At 34.7% G+C, this 19,335-nt stretch overlaps 1 protein-coding gene across 1 annotated transcript in view; it reads left to right on the top strand.

Annotated features, from left to right (window-relative positions):
• Window positions 1-15,902, top strand: part of LOC126827884 (protein MON2 homolog) — a 115,697-nt gene extending 99,795 nt beyond the window's left edge. Inside the window, exon 20 of the mRNA XM_050557454.2 lies at window positions 15,701-15,902. Within this exon, the coding sequence (XP_050413411.1) occupies window positions 15,701-15,718 (18 nt within the window). The 3' untranslated portion in view covers window positions 15,719-15,902. The remainder of the gene's footprint in view (window positions 1-15,700) is intronic.
• Window positions 15,903-19,335: the final 3,433 nt, after the last annotated feature.

Below are 19,335 nucleotides of genomic sequence, written 5' to 3'. Positions count from 1 at the left end.
TAAATACAGTATATTTTTTCAGCACATTTACACTGAAAGTGACAAGAAATTGACTGATATTGTTAATTTCATATCTTCTGTCTATTGCGATTTCAATGGAAAATGTTCTGTTTAAGGTTCTGGCATCTTTCCAGTAGCCATATTATATGGAGAAAAAAACTGATTCAGTTACACAGTTCTGAAAACCAACCAAAAACTTTATGTTCTGTAATCCAAGCCCAAACAATCATTGTAATTAGCTATAGGTGGTGACAGGTGTCAGACATGAGGCAAGGTATTCATGCTCCATCTGAATGCCCAATGGCACTTCTGATTAAATTTGAAAGTCTACACACAATTGGGTTGAACATCCTACTTTTTAGCAACAACCAGACTAATGAAGATGGGTACGTTTATACCATAAAGTCGGAGCTATGAGGATAATTTTGCCCAGACAGCAATCTGATTAAAATACAGATCTATATTTCGTTTTTGATTTTTTTATGCGTTAAACCCCATTTCATTTCATTTCATATTTTAATGTAGTTATTAATTTCTTCTGTCTTTGATCAATAGAAATATTTTTATGGAAGCATGCAATTAAATCGACAATCACCGTACTGATTACAATATGCAATTTCAAAGGCACAATTATGTTTGAGACTAAAAGGCATTATATATGGACTTGCTATTGATTTCAGAAAATACAGTTCCTATTGATTTCAAACCACACAAATCATATTGATTTCAGATCACACACTTTCTTTTGATTTCAGACCATATACTTCTTATTGATTTCAGACCACACAACTTTCCACTGATTTCAGACCATACACTTTCTGTTCATTTCAGACCATACACTTACTATTAATTTCAGACCATATATTTCCTATTAATTTCAGACCACACAATTCATATTGATTTCAGATCACCCACTTTCTATTGATTTCAGACCATATACTTCTTATTGATTTCAGACCATATACTTTTTATTGATTTCAGATCACACATTTTCTATTGATTCCAGACACAATCTTTATTATCTTAGGATCATAATTCATTTCTACCTATGGTCAAAATGGTATCTAACATATTATTTTTTTGGTTTTTTTTGTTTAAATCACTATGTACTATCTACCTATAGAAAACTTATTAGGCCTTTTTTCCTTCAATTTGAGAGAGAGAAATGGGGTTTAAGTTCTCGTGACAGAAACTAGGTCATTTTGGGACATATGGTTCAATTTTATTTCAATAATTCACTTGAGTGTAGGGGTTTTTTAGAAGTGGGAGGAAACAGGAGGACCCGGCGAAAACCCACAAGGTTGGACATGCGCGTCTACTCCTTGTCAAATACAAGTGGTGAATGTAAGCCATGCCAGTTGACTCAGTGACAGACCTTATGATGCAACATGCACATGTTAACCATTCGTCCCCCACCCCCACCCCCTCAATTTGAACCAGACTAAGTGTTTATTGGGGGTTAACTATAATCGATAACTAAGGTTTTGGAGGCAATTACAATTTATAATAATTACCATAGCCTGGGTAAGGGGATATACATGTACAGGAAAATAAAACCTATCTGAAGAGTTTAATACGAACGAAACTAGTTACTACAAATTGGGATAACTGGATGAATCGCCCATCTTTATCCTGTCTATCCTGTCTATCATTGTTATTATATAATACACGATATTACAATGTCAGGTATGTGTGGCATCAGAATACTCGTTATGACACCTTCAAGGTCAGAATGTCTTTTTCAAAAGGATAGATGCTGGGACCCCTACTGGATGTTATATGGTTTGATCAATTGACAAAAGGTCAATCGAATAGAGCACAGAAAACTGGAATAATATAGATCTAACCATCATGCTATTGTTCAAACATGATGGTCAATGGTATTCTTGAAGTAGTCTTTAATATATTGATGAGTTAAGAAATGTGTGAATTTGTGCTTTCTGTACTTAAAGAAATGAAGGGATATTGATAAAACACTTAAGTTTTGGTTGTATAACTTTCCTCTTGTAAATTTACTAGGTTCCAGTTCTAAATTTGACAGTAGGGTTGGATGGCCGAATGGTTAGTGTGTGTGCATTTGTGTCGAGTGGACATTAAACCCCATTTCTCACTCTTTCTTTCTGTTTGGAACAGTAAGCAAGGTGGCCTAAGCATACTCGATACTTCCATAATTTTCTGGGGGATCACATGGCTAAGTGGGTAAGACGCTAGCTCGCTAGCCTGGAGGTCGGGTGTTCGATCCCTGCATTGGCGGAGAAAGTTCATCCAGATTTTCCGGCGTGGTTCTCCCTTGTCAGTGATGCAGGACGGAGGGGCTGACAAGGAAAGCTGTCTAGTCGTTCGGATGGGACGAAAAACCGAGGTCCCGTGTACACATTGGCGTGCACGTAAAAGATCCCTTGGCAGTTGGAATTCGATATAAGAGTAGGCAGTAGTGCCGCTGTCCGGGCAAAATTTCCCTCATAGCACACTGTATGGCGTATGCCCGTCTTCATTAGCCCAGGTTAGGAGCAGAACAGTAGGACGTTAAACTCCATTTCATTTCATTTCCATAATTTTCTACAGCTTAAAAAATTGTATACTCAGAAATTTGTTTGTTTCTGTGCAGTTACATGTAGTAAAGGCACTACAGTAATCGGTATTAACACAAGGCATAATTTTATGGAAATGTAACCAGTTTAGGTTCTTGTTGCTGTAGACAGTTCTTCATACTAGTTTCTTCTTATTCATAAATTATAACACTTGATTCAGCTAATTATAGAACTATATGTAGATACAGTAAATAATAATCATAACAGACAATATCCAGAACTGTACAATTATTATAACTATAGAATTATGGTCAACTAAAGAAGTATAAAATGAAGAGTTGGCATATTGTACTCTGTTATCTGTATCTCCTATCTAACTTAGCTTTTCATGGGTTCACCTTCATATTTATATTCTTGAAGATGTAACCCTAAGATACCTACATTACAATTAACATAAACACAACAATTTAGACATAGATTAAAATATTAAAAGAATACAAAGTAGTTTATAGACATAGGAAATAGGCTTATAAATATTAAATTGTACATGGATTAAAATATTACAAACAGTATCCCATTCTTAAGAGACTATGCTCCAAGATGTCATATCATTTTTATGGTAACCGATAATTAATTAAACCATAGACAGGTAATTATAAGGTTTGATAGACTGTGGTGACAAAAATATAAAATGACAGATCGGGTGACAAAAACACAAAATGACAGACTGTGGTGACAAAAACACAACATGGTGACAAAAACACAAAATGACAGACCGTGGTGACAAAAACACAAAATGACAGACTGTGGTGACAAAAACACAAAATGGTGACAAAAACACAAAATGACAGACCGTGGTGACGAAAACACAAAATGACAGACTGTGGTGACAAAAACACAAAATAACAGACCATGGCGACAAAAACACAATATCGGTATTTATTATTATGCAACGTTTCAACAAGAATATTCTCATCTTTATCAAGTTTAAAATATGTTCAAATACTAAATGCCAAGTTCAATGATCTGTATATTGTGTGGCAAGTTTGTAATGAAAAATTATGTTTGCTTGGCAACTTATTTATTGTGATTATTATTCCAATATTCTGTATTTAGAACTTTGAAGTCCAAGCCTTTTTTCTGAGATAGATTAACCTAAAAATTTTATTCTCAAGGGTTATTTTAATCTTCAATTCTATATCTCCTCTTCTTAATATCTCTTTTGTAATGTGTATTATATCAGGTACCAATCTTCAGATTGATCCAGATTAAGAAATATTTTCTTATATAAATCGGAAACGTATACAGATTATAATACCAATTTTCCTGGATCCAATATTTACAGAAAGCTGACAACAGCTTTTATATCAATGTAATATTTGATAACGTATATTAATATATGAAAAACATTGATTCAGATTCTCCACAACAGAATTGATTCAGATTAATCAAGATTTTGTTACAATATGTTTTTAATTTAATCAGAGTAAAGAATACTGTTTCCTCTTTCTGTCTTATCTGCACAATACTGCCTTTGATTCATTTTCTTTGTGGTGAAGCTAAATTTACATAAATAAAGCTTCTATGAACATATTTCTTGTGAAAACTGAAGTTGCCAAGCTGTTCACATGGACACAGATTTTTGGCATTTGCTTATAAAGATTACTTAGCCTTCATACATTTTTATTTTCAATCCCTGTATTGTGGAATCTAGGCTGTGCTTGAAATATCCTTGTAGCTTAAGATTTAAACCAATGGGATTATTGGTCATGAGTATTTATCTGATTATGTGAGAGAGAGAAATGGGGTTTAATGTCCACTTGACACAAACTAGGTCATTTTGGGAATAACATGGTTCAATTTTATTTCAATAATTCACTTGCGGGTATGGGTCTTTAGCAGTGGGAGGAAACCAGAGGACCCGAAGAAAACCCACAAGGTTGGACAGGTGACCCTACTTCTTGTCACCTGCAACCGGAGAATTGATACCACTCCAGTTGACTCAATGACAGACCTTATGATACAACACGTATGCGCTAACCATGCAGCCATCCAACCCCCATTATCTGGTTATGGATTTCTCCATACAAAAAATACAAAAATATCGTCAACTTAAATTAGTGACCAGTTCTGGAAAGTGTACTTCACCTGGTAAACCAAGCCTATTACTGATTACTGGGTAGAATCAAAAATTTTGCCCGGACAGCAGCGCTACAGCCTACACTTATACTGAATTCCAACTGTCATGGGTTCTTTTATTATACACAGGACCTGATTTTTCTTCCTATCCGAATGACTAGACACTGCCCTTGCAGGGGAAACCACACTGGAAAATTCCAGGGAACTTTCTTGACCTACACCAGGATTAAACTTCAGACCTCTTGGTTACTGAGAAGACACTTTGATTCCCCGAGTCACAGTAGCTCTCCCTACACAATGGCATTCATATAATCTGTAAAGAAGTAAACCTGAAAACAAATGTTTATAAATAAAAAAACATATTTCTAGATTCTTGTTTCATATCTATTCATTTTCATTGTCAGTGAAATGACTTCTAAAAACTAAACATTAAAGCATATTATATAATTTTTATTCATATATTCATAACTTCCACAGATTTTGATGGGTTTTTTTTATGCCATATTTAATGTTAGATTTTTTGGTTTGCATCAAAACAACCAGTACAAAGAACATACAAACTAACAAATATACAGCAGTGCACCATACTTTAAATATAGGTAATTGTGCAAGTGGAAAGCTAACAAGTATTTACAAATAAAATACACTTAAAACTAAAGAAACATACTAAAATTTAGATTTTATCTTTTGGTAAGATTTCGAGAAACAGTGCCCTGTTTTATTTTACCAAAGTCTGTGGTACCTCTGGTGACATGACATTGTCTCCATAATTATATGATAACTAACTGGAATATGAAAGGGTGTCTCTTGCTATATAAGGAGGATTATAATCTGTAAATCCTGAGCTGTCCATCTCTATATAATGAGTCGGACAATAATATTTGTGAAGTGCTTAGAAATATGCCTATAATAATATACAGAGAAAACACGACATTTCTGCAATTTAAATAAAACTCATCAATTTCAAGAGGATTATTTATCTGTAGACCCTATAAGCTGTGGATCTCTAATGTGTCGTACATTAATGTTTGTGAAGTACTTAGAAATATCATGCGTTTGTAGTTAAATCCTTAGAGAATTCCTACATTTCCTCAATATTAAATCAAACTTAAAAACCCATCTATTTAAGGAGAATAATAATCTGTATATCTTGATCATGAGCTGTCCATACCCAATGTGTTGGACAGTATATAAAGTATAAACTTAGAAATACTATGTGTGTATATTTAGATTTTAAATGATAATAATAAAAATAATATATAGCTAAATGTTTAAATATTTAATGAAATATAGTGCTGTATTCTAAACATACAAATAAGGACAGTCCTGTGAGATCACATCTCTTAACTTGAGGGCAGAACACGCAAAGCGACCGATTTCCCGAGTTACGTATCTTAGAGGATTGAATAAATCAAAGAGAAAAGTAGTTAAGTGCAGTATTAGGGAGTAAGTTTCTCTAATTCCCTCTCGACAGATTTTCATAAAAACAAGTTGACCATTAACTGTAGTACGTACAGAAGAGTCCGAAATGATTGCTATATATAATCCCACATCTCAATCTAACTGTAATCTCCCATGATAAAAATACCTCCCATTTATTGCCAAATGTAGAAATGTAATATGAAAAAGTAGTATATACATATAGATATATTACTTTCAATGACTTAATGAACTTTTCCTACTGGGTCTTCTCAGTATTAAAGATTCCATTAGATTGTAAAGGAAGGAACTTGGTTACTATGAACCTAGATGTACATCAGATTAACAAGACCATGTATAAACTTATTGTTCTGGGTACTGTGTTAATGGGGTTCACCTTCATTATATGTCAAATTTTCATTTCCTCCAATTTCTCGGGCACAATCAAACTACAGAAATGAGCATCATGAATTTCAAATTAGATTTTGACCAAGTTGATGATGAAGCAGTTGCTGTAGGGCATCTGTACTAAACACTAATACAAGATTCTCTTCTATAATTTGTGGTGATATCACTAGATTATTACAACTAATATCGTGTTGATGACAAATATTTATCATTGATTCGGCATTTTCTCAGTCGTACATCTTTCAAAACCAACAATAGTCGAATCTTTGTTTCCCATTCTATACTGGGAGGTTGGATGGCTTAATGGTTAACATGTGCACATTGTATCATAAGGTCTGTCATTGGCATGGTTTCGATTCCTGGGTTGTACCTGACAAAGAGTAGGATCGCCTGTCCAACCTTGTGCTAAAGACCCCTACGTACAAGCTAATTATTGAAATAAAATTGAACCATATGTTAGTCCTGGAATGACCTAGTTTGTGTTGAGTGGACATAAAACCCCATTTCTCTCTCTTTCCCTGCATTCTATACTAATAACATTCTCTAGTATCAAAAATTCAGTATTTTCCCTAGACATAACATATGTGTTTTCCATTCAATACTAATGTTTCCCCAGAAAAAAATTCTGTGTTTTCCCTAGACATAACATCTTTTAATACCATCAAAAAAATTTGTATTTTCCATTCTATACTAATACTATTTCCTCAGCAGCAAAAAGAACAAACGAAATTCATTTTTTTCCCAGATGTATATCAATTTATACCAACAAAAGAATCTGTGTTTTTCTATTCTATATGCTAATACCTTTTCTCCATCACCAAAAATTCAGTATTTTCCCAGACATAACATCTTTTAAAACCAACAAAATAATCTGTCTATACTAATACTATTATACTAACACAAAATTATTTAAGATGATATTAATATACAGTATATATAACTAAGAATGAAAATAAACTCATATTTCAGACTTAAAATTTTGAATACCTACAAAAGAAATGTTTTTTGCACTCTATACTAATACAATTATACTAATACAAAGCTATTTAAGATAATATTAATAATGTAACTAAGAATGAAAATAAACTCATATTTCAGACTTAAAATTTTGAATAGCAACAAAAGAGCGCTCTATACTAATACTATATACAAAGCCATTTAAGATAATATTATCATGCAACTTAGAATGAAAATAAACTCATACATCAGTTGGGGATCACGTTGCTAAGTGGGTAAGACGCTGGCTCACTAGCCTGGAGGTCGGGTGTTCGATCCCTGCATTGGCAGAGAAAGTTCATCCAGATTTTCCGGCGTGGTTCTCCCTTGTCAGTGATGCAGGACGGAGGGCCTGACAAGGACAGCTGTCTAGTCGTTCGGATGGGACGAAAAACCTAGGTTCCATGTACACATTGGCATGCACGTAAAAGATCCCTTGACAGTTGGAAGTCGATATAAGAGTAGGCCATAGTGCCGCTGTCTGGGCAAAATTTTCCTCATAGCACACTGTATGGCGTATGCCCGTTTTCATTAGCCCGGTTTGGAGCAGAACAGTAGGACGTTAAACCCCATTTCATTTCATTTCATACATCAGTTATAAAACTTTAAATACCAACAAATGGAATTATTGTGCTTTGCTAAATTATACTAACTTCAATCTTAATAATTTGTTTGGATTTAACAAAATAATGAATAGTTTCAAAAATACCTAATATAAGTTAAGTTAAACAATTCTGAAGACACCATTTCCAATAATGTGCTGCATCACAAACACAGAGGTATTAATTCTTTAGTTTTAAAAAGAAAAGAAGGGATTCATTACTACACAAAACACAGAGGTATTAATTCTTTAGTTTCGAAAACATGAAACTATTTCTATTTTGCCAAGTCTCGTCAAAATTATTTCCTCAACTTGCACATCAATGTCTTAGAATGACATTTAACAGATTGATTGAGAAATCTCACACAGACTATAATATTGTGAAATTTTAATCTCTGAATGAAATGTCAATCTAAAAATTTGTCCATTCCATTCAGTATAAATTACAAAGATATGGTGAATTGAATTGGGTATCCTCTGCATGTGATTTAAATGGGATATGGTCAAATGCCAGCGCCATCTGTAATCTTCCCTTAAATCTTTTGATTGGCCTCTTTTTATTCTGATTGAATCCAAGCCGTGAGAATATTTTGATTTTGTTTTCGTAATTAAATGTTAAAAAATCAATTTGAATACATTTGAGGAGGAGTGTTGAAATAGATTGTTAGCGTTTTTGTTCATTCAGAATTATTATTTCCTGGCGTTAAATATAGATTCTCATTTTATCTATTATGCAATTGTTATTTCTGATCGAGCGTGGATCAATAAGGTAGACTTAATATAATTTGATGGAATTATGATTACAATGAGGGTTTAATAATCCTATTGTTGTGACTATCTGAATGTATTTAGTCCCTGGCTACAGTTTGTTATAAGTACAATTTGCTATCGTTGCCGTCAAAAGGAATATTTTTTTTTATTGTCATTATGCCATATCATGATATTGGTAACTTTGTTATAAAAGATAATGGATCAGAAAAACAATGCATTGATAATGATTATAACGAAGAATTAACACGATTTTTATATAATGGCTGAAAAAAATGTATAGGATATCCAACTCAATTTCTCCTACATAAAAACATTTTTATTATATTTTTTAGATACCCTATTGTCTAAGAAAATAATATCCTGAGATTTTGTATGATTTGAAGTGAAGCTGCTTATTATTAGATATGATTCAGTGTAACTTGTTGGTTTTTTTTTCGATTCCCAACAATCTGTCGAGCAATGAAACAAATAAATGATCTATAGTGTTGGCCATATACACTTCGTATTTTCTTATGGTAATCTATAATCAGGAAATTGCGTTTTCTATCACAGTTCCTACTTTTCCAAGGTATTTTTTCAGTATTTAGCCAACATATGTATTGTTTAAAAAGTGTTGACTCAGATAATATTTTTCTAAAGTATTTTTTCTGTATTTACTCAACATATGTGTTGTTTAATAAGTAGCGGTTCAGATAATACATTTCCAAAGAAGCTTAACTGATGCATATTTGAGTGATATATAACAATTATAATAGATAAAATGACCAGAAATTGTATTAACTATTTTGATTGGTATACTAGGTCACTCACCAAGCTGTGGAACCAGCTTTCAGAGCAGGATTGGGGGGAGGCACTAGACATTAACAAAGAACGTATATATTTATAGGGCCTGCTTGATTTATTTATTTAAACAATATTTGATTCATTTAAATTTACAGAGAGAAAGAGAGGAAACCGGAGGACCCGGAGAAAACCCACAAGGTTGGACAGGCAACCCTACTCCTTGTCACGTACAACTGGGGATTCGAAACCATGCTAGTAGACTCAATGACAGGCTTTATGATACAGCGCGCACGTGCTAACCATTCAGCCATCCACCCCCACCCCCCCTTAAATTTACAAAATTCATATAATAAATATAGGATCTGATAAGAAGCTTTATCAGCTTATATAAAATCACTTCCTTAATATGGATCTTTAACAGATTTGCAACTAGCAGTTATAATATAACACATAATATAAAGTATAAATCATATTATGTACAATTTAGATGATAATTTTAAATTTCTTAAAGGGACATTCTCACAGGGGGAATACTAAAATTTATATCTTATTTATCGATTACATTTTTGATTTTTCGTTAGCGTCGAGTTGTTTTTGTTTTCATATTTTGTGATTTTTTTTATTTAGATTTTCTGTTCCAACATGTTCAATTTATGCTTTGCCTTTGATTGCTTTTGTTCAGTAAGACTATTTTAGATCAGATACGTACGAAAATCCCTTTAAAGGCAAACACAATAAAAAAAGAAAAAAAAAGAAGAAAATAAATAAATGGGGGGGGGTATGCTATCAACACCACACCTATAAACGTTTTTTAATTATTAGTTTTATTTGTTTGTCGTCTTCATCATATTAAATTTAATGGAACTGAACCGCATATACTTAAATTGTTATAAGGCTTATGTCAGTCGGAAAAAAGTAACCATTCAGTAATATCATGACATTTTAAGCTTCATTTAATACAGATAAAAGGCGATACTTTCATATAATTTACGCCGCACTCACATCATTTAAATGTAAAGTTTTGTATGATTACGAACAGAAACGTTTTGTAATAATATCTAAGTATTTATGAACAGTTTTAAATATTTTAGCTTTTTCATCATATGTATTACTTCTTTGCCCGAAAAGTAAGGATTGGCTGTTTTTGTTTTTCATCGGAAGTTTATCAATTGTTTCCTTTCTAGCTTTTAGAAATCTAGGGCAATGAAAGAAAAAGTGTTCACAATCCTCTATAGTATTTCCACAATGGCAAAGAGGGTCATCTGATTAACATTTTTTGAGATTTTAGATCACTTTTGAGATTTCTTAATTTACAGTGAATAATTTCATTTTGTCTATTGCCTATACAATAGAGTTCGGGTGCTGGCTGTACATAATTTTTTTGCTTAAGCTATGCTTTAAATTGTGATAGCGTTCGTGATTTTCATATGTCGCTAGCAAGATTATTCCAATCTTTGATTACTGACGGAAAAAACGAGTTTTGATAGTGTGAGGTTCTGCAGTGTATTTGCTTAATATTGTCAGAGTTTCTCAATTGATATGATTGATGTGATGAAATTCGAGGTGGTACGAGATTTGAGAGGGAAATCGGGACTTGATTATTCATTATTTTATAGAAAATTACTAATTTATGTTGAAGACGCCTGGAAGAAAGAGAGGTGAAGCCAGATTCTTTAAGTAATACCTGGTGAGAAGTGCCTCTTGGTAATCCGGTGATTGTTCGAATTGCATCCAGATGGAGTTTTTCTAGTTGTTCAGACTTTTCATTTGTACAGTTGTTCCAGACGACATCCGCATAGTCAAATATTGGAAGAATATAAGATTTATATAGTATCTTGAGAGTTTTACGTTTTAATCTGTATTTGAGAGACCGGAAACAGTTTACTGTGATACTTATTTTACTTGTTAAATAGTCGATATGTGTATCCCAAGAAGCTCGGTTATTAAAGAAAACGCCCAGATGTTTATGACTAGAATCGTCTGTTATATCATAGTTATTATATGAAAGATTGAATGTTTATGTGGACAGCTTCCTTGAAAAGGTCAGGCTTTTAGTTTTCGAAGGATTGAAATCTACTTTCCATCTGATTGACCAATTACAGATTCGTTTTATATCATCATTGAAAATTTGCTGAGTAAGAGGAGGATTATCGATTACGAGGAAAAGAGAGGTATCGTCGGCGAAGATGCGTATGTTGGAGCTGATATCATCCACAATATCGTTTATGTAAACAAGGAAAAGGAGAGGGCCTAAAATAGAGCCTTGGGGAACTCCAGAGGTAACAGTTTTTGATAATGAACATTTATTTCCTAAGACGACTTTCTGAGAGCGATTTTGCAGGTAACTAACAATAAGTTTGTAAATTTTCCCTCTAATACCTATTGATGAGATTTTATGTAATAGGCCTTGGTGCCAGACTATGTCGAAGGCTTTACTTATGTCGAAAAAAATTACTTTCACTTCTAGCCCTTTATCAAGAGACTTACATATGTAGTCGTACATCTCAATCAGTTGATATACAGATGAATTTTGAGGTTGAAAACTTGATTGAAAGGGGGTAATAATTCCTTCTTTTAAAGTGAAGTTTTGGATATGTTTCCGTAGAAGTGTTTCAAAGACTTTACCCAGAGAGCTTAGCAATGAGATAGGTCTGTAGTTGGAACAGTCGTGAATATCACCTTTTTTGTACATAGGGACAATATTGGCCTTTTTCCAGCAATCTGGATATATAGATGCATCAAACAGTGTTTGAAACAGTCGATGAAGAGGATATTTCAAAGAAGGCGCTATACATTTCAGAATAAAATTGTTAATGTTGTCCGGCCCACTAGATTTTTTGCTTTTGCTTGATGTGGAATGGACTTCAAAATTTGTGTAAAATTGCTTTAGAAATCTGTAAACAATTAAAGTCAAATTAGGGCACAAACCATTATCAAATAAATGTGTTTTCGTTTTTTATCGCTTTATCATAACAATGAAATAAATTGGAAAAAGATTTATAGAGATGACTGATACAAAGGTGAACTTTCTCATTGCACTTTATAGAATGCTTTAGACAGGTATCAGGAAGGCTATAAACATGAGGTATCATTTGGTCTGTTATTGAGACAAATTTCTGCCTGTCCAAACTTGTGGGTTTTCTCTGGGTCCCCAGGTTTCATAAAGGCCATTATGAGCAAGCGAATTATTGAAATAAAAATGGAACCGTATGTTAGACCCGAAATAACCCAGTTTGTGTTGAGTGGAAGTTAAACTCCATTTCTCACTCTCTCTCTCTCTCTCTCTCTGGACAGGCGTCCTTACCAATTGGTCCAAGGATTTTGCTGTGGATCACAGTTCTGTTATCTCTGTAAAGAGATACGACAACTTTGTTTTAATCTACGATCATTTACATCTGTTAACGCATTCAAGTGTAGTGCAGTTTAATTCACTGAAAAGAACTATAAAACTTTCGCATTCTCTCAGTAATGTTAACGAACTAAATCAAATACAGAATTTTCGGATCACTGACTTTTGATACTTCTCAAGTCTTCTGTTTCATTTATGCTAGATTCAGGTCATTCTTTCTTTACATAATAGGTCAAGGAATTTAGGAAATTTTACATAAAACAAATCAATATATCATTGTTTTGTCATAGTAAGGCCAGAATTAGTTAACCATAAGTCATTGACAGCTTCAGGAAATAGGGTCAATAAGCTTCCATTCCCTCTAATCAATATTAATTATTGTTGTCCCCCGCCTTTCGAAGAAAGCAGGGGACTATTAAAATGGGTTCGTCTGTCTGTCTGTCTGTCTGTCTGTCTGTCTGTCTGTCTGTCTGTCTGTCTGTCTGTCTGTCTGTCTGTCTGTCCGTCCGTCCGTCTGTCCGTCTGTCTGTCTGTCCGTCACACTTTTTGGGACACAATAACTCTCTTCCTAATTGAGCTAGAATGTTCAAACTTGGTGTATGTGTTTATTAGGTCAATGCCTTGATGGAGTTCGAAGATGAGCATTTTCCGCTTAGGGTAAGCAGAGATAAGCAATTTGATTGGTTGATGCTTTGGGACACGATAACTCTCTTCCTAATTGGGCTAGAATGTTCAAACTTGGTGTATGTGTTGATTAGGTCAATGCCTTGATGGAGTTCGAAGATGAGCATTTTCCGCTTAGGGTAAGCAGAGATAAGCAATTTGATTGGTTGATGCTTTGGGACACGATAACTTTTAATTGAGCTAGAATGTTCAAACTTGGTGTATGTGTTTATTAGGTCAATGCCTTGATGGAGTTCGAAGATGAGCATTTTCCGCTTAGGGTAAGCAGAGATAAGCAATTTGATTGGTTGATACTTTGGGGCACGATAACTCTCTTCCTAATTGAGCTAGAATGTTCAAACTTAGTGTATGTGTTGATTAGGTCAATGCCTTGATGGAGTTCGAAGATGAGCATTTTCCGCTTAGGGTAAGCAGAGATAAGCAATTTGATTGGTTGATGCTTTGGGACACGATAACTTTAGTTCTGATTAAGTGAGATTGTTGAAACTTGGTGTATAGATTTATTATATGAATACCTTAACTAAGTTCGATAATGAACATTTTTTGCTGAGGGTAAGCAGAGTGATAAGCAATTTGATTGGTAGAAACTTTGGAACACAATAACTCTCCTTCTAATTGAGGTAGAATGTTCAAACTTGGCATAGGTGTCTATTAGGTGAATGTTTATTTTGTCATATTAAGGCCAGAATTGGTTTACCAGAAGTCATTGTCAGCTTCAGGAAATAGGGTCAATAAGCTTTCATCCCCTTTATTAATATACTTCAACTGCAAATTTTTTATGTTTTGTAGCATTTTCGTATTGTGAATAATATTCAGTCGCTCAAGTTAAACTGCTAAGTGGGTAAGACGCTAGCTCGCTAGCCTGGAGGTCTGGTGTTCGATCCCTGCATTGGCCGAGAAAGTTCATCCAGATTTTCCGGCGTGGTTCTCCCTTGTCAGTGATGCAGGACGGAGGGGCTGACAAGGAAAGCCGTCTAGTCGTTCGGATGGGACGAAAAACCGAGGTCCCGTGTACACATTGGCGTGCACGTAAAAGATCCCTTGGCAGTTGGAATTCGATATAAGAGTAGGCCGTAGTGCCGCTGTCCGGGCAAAATTTCCCTCATAGCACACTGTATGGTGTATGCCCGTCTTCATTAGCCCAGGTTAGGAGCAGAACAGTAGGACGTTAAACTCCATTTCATTTCATTTCATTTCTCAAGTTAAACTGGTTTAAAAGCCCAGGCGAACTCTGAACGTGAATATGCAGCAAATAAACCAGTTTAGAAACCTCATCTCCCTACCTGTCTTCAAGAAGGCATTTCTTAAAAGCCATCTTATCTTGGTTGGCTTAAAATGCAGGAACCCGCTTCTTCCTGGCAAACTGACAACATATGCCCATGCATAATAAACTCTAACCTTTAACCGAAAAGGTCAGAATAGTTAAAACTGGTTTTGGTTTAGCTTGTATTATTTGTGAATGTTACAGTATCCTATCAATACTAGTTTGATTATAAGCGTCTGAATGGCCTATAACATTTCTCTCTTGTTCGTTTTTTTTTTTAAAAATCTCATGATACTATTCATGGAATATAGAAAAATTTGGTTATTATTAAATTATATTTGAGTGTATATAAAGGAAGTCATATTTCATTAATAAATATCATGTTTTTACGTGTACAAGTTGCTATTTGTGCCTGGAGAAGTCGTGTAGGTACAAAAAGGGTGATGTCTAGAATCTGTCACTCTGATCTCTGTCGTGTGACATCATCTGCTAAACAGCATTTTGATTTAACGCAAAGTCATAGCACACTGTTCAGCCATCATGTTATATTACTTATACTATTCCAAATAATCGTTGACATTTATAAAAGAATATAGCTTGTTTAATTAGCCCGTGTATACATTGGCATGCACATAAAAGATCCCTTGGCATTTGGAATTTGATTTAAGAGAAGACTGTAGCGCTGCTGTCCATGTAAAATTCCCTTTATAGAACACTATACCTTTTTTTAAATTTATTTTGTTCTTTTTTTGTAGGTAAGTTTTTCTTATTGATATATATGATAAGTAAGTGACCACCCAAAAAATGCCAACAGCAAGGTGAGTTTTCACTTCATTCATTGATAATATTCTAGTATGTGTCCTCCCTTTGATCATACACTGTAGCATGTCCCACCTTTGATCATACACTGCAGTAATAGCTTCCTTTGATCATATTCTGCAGTAATGCCTCCCTTTCATCATACGCTGTAGTATGTGCCACCTTTGATCATACACCATAGCATGTCCCACCTTTGATCATACACTGCAGAATGTCTTTCCTTTGATCATACACCGTTGCATGTCCCACCTTTGATCATACACCGTTGCATGTCCCACCTTTGATCATACACCATTGGATGTTCCACCTTTGATCATACACTGCAGTATGTCTTCCCTTTGATCATACACAGTAGTATGTCCTCCCTTTGATCATACACCGGAGTATGTCCTCCCTTTGATTATACACTGTAGTATGTCTTTCCTTTGATCATACACCGTTGCATGTCCCACATTTGATCATACACTGCAGTATGTCTTCCCTTTGATCATACACCGGAGTATGTCCTCCCTTTGATCATACACCAGAGTATGTCCTCCCTTTGATCATACACCATAGCATGTCCCACCTTTGATCATACACCAGAGTATGTCTTTCCTTTGATCATACACCGTTGCATGTCCCACCTTTGATCATATACTGCAGTATGTCTTTCCTTTGATCATACACCGTTGCATGTCCCACCTTTGATCATACACCGTTGCATGTCCCACCTTTGATCATACACTGCAGTATGTCTTCCCTTTGATCATACACAGTAGTATGTCCTCCCTTTGATCATATACCGGAGTATGTCCTCCCTTTGATTATACACTGTAGTATGTCTTTCCTTTGATCATACACCGTTGCATGTCCCACCTTTGATCATATACTGCAGTATGTCTTCCCTTTGATCATACACTGTAGTATGTCCTCCCTTTGATCATACTCCGGAGTGTGTCCTCCCTTTGATCATACACCAGAGTATGTCCTCCCTTTGATCATACACTGTAGTATGTCCTCTTTTTGATCATGCACTGTAGTATGTCCTCCCTTTGATCATACACCGGAGTATATCCTCCCTTTGATCATACACTGTAGTATGTCCTCTTTTTGATCATACACAGCAGTATGTTTTCCCTTTGATCATGCACTGTAGTAATACCTCCCTTTGATCATATTCTGCAGTAACGCCTCCCTTTGATAATGCATTGAAGTATGTCTTCCCTTTGAACATACATATATATATATATATTGCAAACACCAGTCAAAAATGTTCTATAAAATATTGTTTTTTAAAGCTACAAAATCCATATCGAACATAGAATGACTGAATATAGTAGTCAAATTCAAATATAGTCGACAAAACGGATCAGTAATTGTTAATTAAAACACACGGCAAAATACAGCAAAAATATGTCACTACAGATACATATGTTTATGTTTATCCATACACAAGATAACTACTAGTCAAGACGCTGTTCTCTTTCTAAAAATCTTTCTGAACATTATGAGGATTAGAATTTTCAGATCTTTTTTTAAGAATTTCAATAATTTCTGGAAATAACTACCAGATTTATGTCCCATAGCATACAATTCTTATATTGAATAATTGCTTGTTGATATGAAAAATGGAATAGAAGTAATAGCAGTTATAAAAAAAAAAAATCAACGGAAAGCATCTTGCCTGAAGATCTTTTAAAATCAGAATGGCTTAAATAAAAACAGATACAAGTGTACTATGATGTCATCGCAACAAAATCGAACTCCACTAATCAATGCACAATTGTTCAAGAAACAAGCATGCCAAGTTTCATGTCAATTTTACTTGAATTGGTGGAAGCTTTGGCTTTTTTGGAAGAACCTTGAGCACCTCCAAGAAGTACAACAAGAAGATTAACAAGGTGAATAGCACTTGGGTCCCGAGTTCCTGGTCCAATAACCTTTTCTAAATTCAGTTAATGAGTATTTTTATCAAATAGGCTGATGTTCACCTTATAGTCAGATTATGTGCATCCATTGTTTTGCTGGTTTCATTCAGTAATCCTTTTCATTCAGTAATCCAAATTATTAACTTTGGAAGTACTTGTTAGAAAAAAGATAATAATTGATGCAAGCTTGCAACATTTCATGATGAAATTCAGATACTAATATGTATGCATCATATTCATTCTACTAATGTGTGTTGATTAGTTATTAATCACGATTTCAGTTTATATTTGGAGTACAGTTCTGAGGCTATAATTATTGTAAAAGGTTTTTGTAAAGTATATTTACTAATTATGATGGTTATTTCATTTAGAATTCTAATGAATGAGAGAGAGAGAGAGAGAGAGAGAAATGGGGTTTAACGTCCACTCGACACAGACTAGGTCGTTTTGGACTAATACATGGTTTTAATTTTATTTCAGTAATTCGCTTGCGCGTAGGGGTCTTTAGCAGTGGGAGGAAACTGGAGGACCCGGAGAAAACCCACGAGGTTGGACAGGCAACCCTACTCCTTGTCACGTACAACCGGGGATTCGAAACCATGCCAGTTAACTCAATGACAGGCCTCATGATACAGCGCGCACATGCTAACCATTCGGCCATCCAACCCCCCTCTATTGAAGGAAATAAATCCATCTTTTAACTGTCAATAATGGAGTAATGTGAATTTATTGCTAATAAAATATAAATTTAAATAATATGGTGATGAATCCCACTTTCTGGAAAACATACTACATATCAAAACAATTGGAATACTGGTTTTAAAGTAACGGTTTGTATTTTTTTTCGGAAAATGTCAAATTGCTCACAGATTATTCTACACTAGTATGTACTAAGGTTGAGTATGTAACATTTTATAGGGATCCACGGTGGCTAGGTGGTTAAGGCGCTGGCTCGCTAGCCTGGAGGTCGGGTGTTCGATCCCTGCATTGGCCGAGAAAGTTCATCCTGATTTTCCGACGTGGTTTCCCCTTGTCAGTGATGCAGGACGGAGGGCCTGACAAGGACAGCTGTCTAGTCCTTTGGATGAGACGAAAAACCGAGGTCCCGTGTAAACATTGGAATGCATGTAAAAGATCCCTTGGTAGTTGAAATTCAATATAAGAGTAGGCGATAGTGCCGCTGCCCAGGCAAAATTTCCCTCATAGCACACTGTATGGCGTATGCCCGTCTTCATTAGCCCAGTATAGGAACAGAACAGTAGGACGTTAAACCCCATTTCATTTCATTTCGTAACATTTTATAAAGAAAACAAAATCAGAATACCAACCCTAGATTTAATTTCCTGACTTAGGTTCAGTCAGATTTAAAACAGGCCCATCAATTTGGTTTAGGGAAAATAAAGATGACGGCTGTCTTATTACATAGGGAGCAGCATAGATTTATATAGCTAAAATCACGCATATAGAGTTGTTTGTTTACTTGACAAAAATTAGAGCATAAACAAATGACTGTATAAATACCTCTTCTCGACTGTTTATATCATTGCATGTTGAAGACTGGAGAAGCCTAGATAAAAAGTTGCTGTAATAAAAGCCAAGTCATTTCTACATGAGCAAGAATATTTTTTCAAAGCTTCTGATTTTATCAAATTCACCGGTAG

The sequence above is a fragment of the Patella vulgata genome, chromosome 7 (assembly GCF_932274485.2).
Source record: "Patella vulgata chromosome 7, xgPatVulg1.2, whole genome shotgun sequence".
NCBI lineage: Eukaryota > Metazoa > Mollusca > Gastropoda > Patellidae > Patella > Patella vulgata.
The sequence above is the reverse complement of the archived record's forward strand: the minus strand, read 5'-3'. Positions and strand labels throughout refer to the sequence as shown.